The sequence below is a fragment of the Rhea americana genome, unplaced genomic scaffold, assembly GCF_003343005.1.
Source record: "Rhea americana isolate MKP2758 unplaced genomic scaffold, rheAme1 scaffold_180, whole genome shotgun sequence".
Taxonomy (NCBI): Eukaryota; Metazoa; Chordata; class Aves; order Rheiformes; family Rheidae; genus Rhea; species Rhea americana.
Genome location: NW_028185928.1, coordinates 1087233 through 1095401, shown reverse-complemented (window position 1 = coordinate 1095401; position 8169 = coordinate 1087233). Strand labels below are relative to the sequence as shown.

At 47.8% G+C, this 8169-nt stretch overlaps 1 protein-coding gene across 1 annotated transcript; it reads right to left on the bottom strand.

Moving 5' to 3' along the window:
• Positions 1-392: 392 nt before the first annotated feature.
• On the bottom strand, positions 393-3540 carry TCF21 (transcription factor 21). The gene is made up of 2 exons (XM_085301866.1): positions 2720-3540; positions 393-939 (listed from the first exon to the last, which is right to left on the bottom strand). The coding sequence occupies exons 1-2, from the start codon at positions 3167-3169 to the stop codon at positions 850-852; spliced, it is 540 nt and encodes a 179-aa protein (XP_085157992.1). The 5' UTR covers positions 3170-3540; the 3' UTR covers positions 393-849.
• Between the last annotated feature and the right edge of the window lie 4629 nt (positions 3541-8169).

Genomic DNA, 8169 nt, shown 5'->3' with positions numbered 1-8169 from the left:
GCAAAGCGCAGGCTGCGCCCGCCGGGCACTCGGTTTCGCACCGCGCTGGAAACCTTACAGTCCGCGACTTTGCACTTCTGGGGTTATTTTCCGTCTGAATAACGAAAAAAAGGACCCAGCCTCATAGCCCGCTCGCTGGTCGGTATTTTTCCTAAGGCCCCTCTCCTGTGGTTACTCGCCCCTTTCCACCCTACTCTGACCCCCGAAACTCCCTCCAGGAATTTGGTCCAAATCTTCTACGGTAAGAAAATAACCTCCCCCGCGGCTCAGGCTCCAAGCGGTGAGTTTGCCCCGCATCGCTCTACGCTACCACGGTCGCTTGCGGAGAGCCGGAGGCGCGGTCCTTCCCCCACTGAAATGAGAGTTGGAAACGAAAATTACACCGCTCTGTGTTCAATGGAAAGGAAGGTTTATTCACAGAAATAGAACAAAACCTGTTCGAAGAAAATATATCTATATATCTTTAGGGTGAATTACTTCATAGAAATGACTGTCAAAGTCAGTTATTCTAGGCATCTACATATTTCACAGGTCTCAGACAAAAGATACACGAGTGGTAGGTTTTGTTTGAACTCTGTCTTTTCTCTATTAGCACTTGAACCAGCAAGGCTGTTGTTGCAGGACACTCGACTGTACATACATTTAATAAAGTTAAATATAGTCGGGATCTCTCGGGGTGGAGTCTTTGCTAATGTACATTTGGTCTCCTCTTTGCCGGGCGAGGGGCTCTCCCCGTCGCTCTGCCCGGGGCCCGGGGGCAGAAGCGGGGCCGGTGCGTCTCTCCGCCCGCGCCCGCCGCCCACCCTCACCGGCCACGCGGGGACGGTGGTCTCGGGTGCCGCCGTGGGCTCAGGATGCTGTCGGGCCGCACAAGCGGTTTGTGTTCACCACTTCTTTCAGGTCACTCTCGGGTTTGCCGGCTACCATAAAAGGCCAAGTCTGTAGCCAGGAAAAGACACGGGTGGGAAGGGGGTTAAAAATATGTAAAAATGCACATTGCAACGGTTATTTCGCTTGAGGGTCCCTCTCGGATGTGTCCCAGGGAGGTCAGCCCGGCATGCGCGGGCTTAGCACGTYTGTGGCAGCGCTACAAGGGACTTGGGCCGGGGGAGTTACCGCTGCGTCCCGCGACGGCCCTTTTGTCTCCCGGCCTCGCCGCCCAGCCGCCTCCAGCTCTGCCCTGGTGGTTACACGAGTCCGCGGAGCGAGGAATCCTATTTTACTCGTTCCACGAGCAGGGCAGCGCCGGGTATTTTAAGCAAACGCCAGCGTCTCGCCCCGCGCACGGCGAGCAAAGAGCCGCCCCGCCGGCGGCGCACCGGCGCTGCCCTGCGGCCCGCGGAAGGGCGGCGCAGCGCAGCGCCCCGCCGCGCACTCCCCGCGGCTTCTGCCCTTACTGGTGCTGGGGAGCTTTTTACATTTCGTTTCCTTCCAACGGGAGCCGTGTCATCCCCTGCCGAGGGCCCCGGCGCCGGGGGGCTGCCCGAGCCGCGCAGCCRCCCGGCCCGCGGCGCCGGGGCGCAGCGCTTGCTCGCTGCGGGCCGCCCGGCACCCCAGCACCCAGAGCAGCCTCCCCCCCGACCAGCCTCCCACGGCTTGAGAGGCAAGATTTTGTGTGCCTGTGTGTGGAAGGGGGAGCATTTGGTTTGGGGATATTGTTGTTGTTGTTCTGAGGATTTTGGTTTTAGCCAAAGAAATCTCCCAAGCCAGATGACACAGCGGGTAATATACTTCCTCCGCCCCCCCCCCCCAGCCCCCCCGGAGTCCAGAGCGCTTGAAAAGCAACTCAAAAGGCAGATCTGGATCGCAGTGAAACTTCCCCAAATCTCTGCAATCCGTTTATCAGGCGTGGTCCGCACGTGGGGTCAATGTAAACGCTATATGTTTAAGAACAGCCSAGGCGGATCTCACCCGGCTGCAGTTTTCATCAGTTGCACGTAGTTTTAGAGCTGGAAACTTGGATGTTTCTGGCGGCTGGGGCAGCAGGGGGGGACCCTGGGCTGTTCGGGAGAACTTTCTATGGCTGGTCGCAGCTGAAGGAGTGACTGCCACGCAGCGCTGGGAGGCTTTGCAGAGCATGCCCGGGGCAGATACACACTTTTTAGAAGTCCAGATCATTGTTTATTTCTCCTCTGCAATTTTACATGTGTAGGAGAAACATCCTGGACACAGTTAATCAGAGCAAATAAGAGCAGAGCCCCAAGAGCTCTGTTTCTAAAAATCTGGGGCTTGTGGATTATTATGGTGGGACAATAAGATACAGAGAAGAGGTGGAAAACAAATCCCTTAGTTTGGTTCCTTCCTAAAACACACCTTTCTCTACCTCAATTCCCATACCTACCCACTTGAAGGTAGAAATTTCCCTCTGAGCCATCAACCTGCTGAGGTTTCTGAGGTATTTCTGGCACAGTACAGCCCATCCCTGAGTATCTATGGCCCGCAGGGCCCCTGCACCCCTGTCCTGGAAAGGACTGCAAGGAGTAGCAAATGGGGCCAGGGATGCTCAGCTCAAGGGACACAGGGAGGAAGGGCAGCTGGAAGTCTGTCCCCTCGCAGAGTAACTCTTTGCCACCCCACAGGACAGCACCAGACTCGCTGTGAGAAGTACAGTGAAGGCTTGTCTCCCCACACACACGCCAAGGCAGCTCCTCGCCCTATTCTCTCTCCCCATATACACATGCAAACACCAAGTGCCTGTCCCCGGCGGGCCTCGACTTACCAGGTTAACAGGGTGAATGTAGCCATTCTCATACTTGTCATTGGCCAGGATCTGTCTCAGGTGAGCAATGTAGCTGGAGGCCAACCTCAAGGTGTCCAGTTTGGAAAGCTTGGTGTCTGGGGGCACCCAGGGCAAGGTGGTCTTAAGCCTGGAGAAGGCTTTGCTAAGGACCCTCATCCTCGCCCTCTCCCTGGCGTTGGCAGCGTTTCTCTGGACCTGCTTTCCCTCCTGGCTCACTCCATTTAAAGGGCTCTTCTTGGGGGGAGCTTTTTTCCTCTTGCCCGAGGCCCCTCTCCCCTTCTGAGGGGAGCCATTCTCGCCATTGGATCCCTCCTCGTTGCTCTCGTTGGAAGCCCCAAACTCTTTGTTAGTATCCATTTTCAGGCCATCGCACTCCAGCATCTCCACCTCCTGCAGATCTTCCACATCACTGAGGGACCCAGTGGACATGGTCTGGAAGATGCCAAAGGACCAGCGGGAAAGGGGGAGGGGTGGGGGAAAGAAGGGTAGCTCCTCAAACACGCTTCAAGGCGGTGGAGGAGAGAAGGGGCGCCAGTATTTTCCTCCCCTTCCCTCCCCCCTTTAGCACTAAGGCACAATACCAGTCCAGAGAGGATCCCCGCCCTCCCGCCCCTCAACCCCGCTTTGCCCGTGTTTGAGGGAGGGAGTGTGTGTGTGTGTGAGAGAGAGAGAGAGAGAGAGGGAGAGGGAGAGGGAGAAGGAAAGGGAGAGAAAGCTGAGGAATTTAGTGAGGACACTAGTAATTTATCTGGGGGATAAGAGAGGCGGATCCAGCCCAGGGGAGGGGCCCTGCCCGCTGAGCACACCACATCCCCAATCACAGACCTTTGCACAGGACAGGGAACGAGGTATCCCAGCAAATGTTTGCAGAGAGCTCAAAACTGGGATTCAAATCTCCACAACTAGAGCAAAGCAACTCTCCCTCCCTCCCTCCCTCCTGTCTTGCTATACCCCCCATTCCTCCTCCTCCTCCTCCTCCTCTTCTCCTTCCCCACTTCCCTTTCCAGCGCAGGGTTGCTCTCCCCCTCCCTGCCTCCTAGATGACCCAGGCAGCTGGTGTCATGATTCTTGATGAAAGCCAAAATGGGTCATGAGCAAAGAGAGCAGCAGATCCACCAGCAAAGCCTTCCAGGGAGCTCTGTAATGCATGCCGTCTAAACGCTGCCCTGTAACCTAATCTGAGAGAGATTTGTGGATGATTATATTTGAGAGTGCATCCTGTCCAGCTACTAGTGTATTCCAGGAAGAGCGAGCTCTGAGGCTCAGCAGCATGGACTTCAGAGCTAAAGCACAGACTCTGGAGGCAGGAGGAGCTGACTTGTTCCAGGCTTCCTGTGAGACCTTTGAGAAGTCCCAGTCACCTCTCTCACTGTTTGAGTTCCCCCATCTGTAGATAGCAAAAAGACTGCCCTAATCCACAGGTGTGTGGTGCACCCAAATTCCCTGCTCTCTGCGGAGCCCCGCGGCGTGGAGCGGCTCCAGAGAAAGGGCTGTGGAGGGTTATCGTGGCTGTGGACAAGGAGCACTCTGACATGAAGAAAAAGAAGGGGAGGAAGTTTATTGGATGATAGACATCACATAGGAAAACCACCTTTTCTGGGAGTTTTACTGCAGGGCAGACTTCAGAATTTTACTCCGTTGTACTGGAGCTGTTTTCTGTCTGCTCTTTACTGCGTTTTCAAAAGTGAGGGAGTTTTGCCTAAATATGCAGCCAAGATAAGGCCCTTTCTGTGGGAAAGTGAACCCTACTCTGCTACCAGTGAAGTCAAACAGGAATTTTACCACTAGTATGAATGAGCATGCTACTGAGTATTTGAATAAATAGATGTATACTGCAGTTATGACCCTTATGTACCTATGTATTCAGTGTCTACAGAGCAGAGTTTTAAAAATATTTAGCCTTAGTCTAGCTCTTCTTTCTCTCTGTGTGACTCTCTAAACCCACATGCGGAGTCCAAAGAGGCCAGTGAAGCACAAACTTTCTCCCACACCTCCTGAACCTTCACAGATGCCTCAGTAGCCTGGACTTCGAACACTGGGGAGTAAGAGCTGAGCTAGACTTCCAAGTGGCATCTTTCTGACACAAATCCACAATGACTGGTCTGAYGGTGGGAGAAAACCCAGTTTTTCAGCAGCAAACATGAGGATTCACATAGCTCTGGGCAAAATGTGACAGCCTGAGATGCCACTGTGGGATGCAGGAGCTCCAGAGTTATTTCCAAGGTCCTTGAAGCCACAGAAAAATCTCTCACTGACTTGTGTGAACATCACATTAGGTTGTCTACATCCACTAAACAAAAGAACAACAAACCAAATAAAGACTGTGGAGGGCCAAACCACTATGTTTGCCAAGTGCTATGTGCTRCCCTCAGATTAAAGTTTCAATAGGAGACAGTGTCATTATTTCAGTAATTAGSAAAGAAGTCTTTAGTATCTCTTTATCCATCTTGGTTCCTTGGCTTGCATGAACCAGAGGAAAAAGGACAAACTAGCTTCTTACCATTTGGCTGGAAGTTAACACCTTCCCACTCATGATAGGATAAGTACATTAAGGTATCRCATCTCCAAGCCCAGGGCTCTTGGGAATTCACTAACCTCTAACATCATGTTATGTTAACTGTGCCCTGTTTGTGTTTTTGCTGTGCTATAAACTAAACAGATTGTCAGTATATCAGTCCTAATTAATGAATTAGCTTTTCCTTTTATTTTTATTTTCTTTTTTTTTATAACATCCTTGTTGCAGATCCAAAATATTACTAATCACCAGTGTGGAGATTTATGAGCCTCCTTATTTTCTAAGGTTGATTGTTGTTTGTGCAGGTGGAGATTTAAATGGCTATATGTACTGCAGAGATTTATAGTCCCAATGATTGATATTAGAAATGAGCTAAAGGACTCCTACTGGAGCAAGGATGACAGAAAATCAAGTTGAAGTTGCTTGTGTCTCTAAGCACAAATGACCAAAGAGTGAAAGGCACAAAGTACCTCTAAATTCCCAACATCAGATGCCCCCAGAAGAACAAAATAAACCAGTATATATAATGATATCCTTTTCAAACACTTATTTTTAACTTTATTTCAGGCATTTCTTAAATTTATAAAAGCAGAAAAATTAATAAAAGCAGGAAGAATGATCTAGCTTCTTGAAATGGCTTTAGTATRCTGTTACATACATTCTGAAAATAAATTTATGCATATAGATGCATTATGAGCCTTTAGAAGTGCTACACATTTGTAACTTTTAYTGACTTATATACATTTTTGAGTCCTTGGAGCTGGTGAAAATTGATCTCTAATACAGAACACATTTTTGGGGTGACATAGACATATTTTTTGCATTTGTTTTGTGGAGATTATTATGTGTGTGGTATATACAGATATACGTGTAATATATTATACTTTGATGCCTCTATGCATAGAGATTATTATACAGTCTTTTAATGACAAAATTATCTTCTTTTCCCCTCCACAGGGGCCAACATGAACAGGCCTCAAAAGAGCATTATATCCTCTAATCTCTTGGTAACAACTATTTCCTCATTTGTTTTTACATGAATTCAACCTCTCCTTTCTCAACCTTCCTGCTCCTTATCTTCCCTGCTCCCAGAGCTTGTACCCCTAATYCAGCTCCCGGTTTTAATAGCTTTCCCCTCAGCTTTGTTGCCTTGCCAAGTCCTCCTGACTCTCATGCTGAGGCCCACCTCCAGTTTCTTGACCAGCTCAGTCCTGTGTGAAGGGTAAAGCTGGRATGGGTGCCACCATTGTAGGGATGATGTGGCCACTAAGGAGGTTTCCTTAGATGACTGGGACCACTGACTAACCTATTAATAGCTGGCTGGGAGAGACAGACTGAGCTAAAGTCCTTTTGGCCTTTGTAATACATTCACTTCTTCATYTATGTTTAAAAAAAGAGGTTGACGTGCAGGTGTAGGAAAAATCAGTACAGCATTTACTCTATAACTGACTTTCATCTCTACACTGCTCTAGCTGCACTGTTTGTATCTTGCTTTTACTTCTAATTGGGACCCTGAGGGAAAGTAGTGTTCAGTGACGAGTTATAGAGCTGTRCACCACAGAGCACCAAGCCATAACACCATTTAGCACATGTCAGCCTGGCTGGGGGCAGAGGACTGGGATGCTGGGTCTGCAGGGTCTCAGACAGGGCCGTGTCCCACACAGGCGTACACTGGTCTGTGCCATGTTACGGACATTCCCCTGGAAAATAAGGTCCACTTTTTATGCCTCTAATCTTCCCTCTTCTGAGTTGGAATAATACAGTAATTTGAGACTGCTTTGGAACTTGAGGCCAAGATTTCTTTAAGTGTCTAACGATTTTGTGTGGCGTGGCTCTTTTTTTTTTTTTTTTTTTTTTTTTTTTTTTTTTTTTTTTTTTGATATGCTGCATCATTTATCAAAGCACCATATCTTTGTTGTGCATTGAACATTCACCCAAGGAAAACCTCAAGTCTAAGATGTGGTCAACCACAGCTGAGGAAAACATAATCATTAGCTGGTTTTAAAACTTTTGGCCCAGGTATAATACGGATGTTTTCCTGTATTTGGAGAATAACCAAGGAAGTCACCCGCAGGCAGCCAGTTGATCGTAAGTCATGTTCAGCTAGATTTGTGAATGGTCAGGAAGCAAACTGCAACCAGATCACTATTTTCATATTGTATTTTTTACAGAAAATGTAATTGTACTGAGATTTCTCCTGCCCACTTCTGGTCTCACCTAGAAACTCAGTTAAGTAGTAGAAGGGCTTCAGAAGCATATTGCTACATACCTTAAGTGAAATAAAGCTAATCATAACAATATGAACATACAAAAATTAAAGAAAAAATAATGCTGAAGTTGCAACTGTAAATCATGAATAACCAKGTTTAAGGTCACCTTTATGTGTATCTCTTTTAAGATACAATTTTTATTACACAGTCCTGTGATGCTTCTTTCTATAGGACTCAGTCTTATTCACTGTAGAAGACTGACACTGTTGGGAAATGAATCAAAGATGTTTGTGAAAATGGGATAGCTTTATCAGAAGGGCCAGCGAGTTGGAAGCCTCCCACTGCTCTTTTCCAGTGCAGTGTATCTGGTTCTGGTAATAGTTTTGGTTTAAAAGTTAAAAAATTTTTTGATAAATAGGCTAGGGCAATAGAGAAATAAAGAAAAAAAAAGAGAAATAAAAATATCACATTTAAGACAGTAAAAAGGTTATTTTGGTGTATTGGCATAAAAGGCATATCTGTATCTGAGACTTGTGTGACTAACCACCTCCTCTAAGAAATTTCAGCTTCTTGCTGCAAAGCCTGGGGAAGTCAGAGCTTTCTGAGAGAATGTTTTTCAGAATCATGTAAAAAAACTACAAATATTTCCTACTATTGTCATTTAGAAATGCTTGAAAGTTTTAGTGATACCTTGAATGGAAAAT

What these genes read in the sequence shown, in the direction of transcription:
- TCF21 (XM_085301866.1), bottom strand. Translation starts at nt 3,169, where the DNA reads ATGTCCACTGGGTCCCTCAGTGATGTGGAAGATCTGCAGGAGGTGGAG. An exon ending in ACATTCACCCTGTTAACCTG is followed by an intron (nt 940 to 2,719) that starts GTAAGTCGAGGC and finishes TCCTGGCTACAG; the next exon opens with ACTTGGCCTTTTATGGTAGC.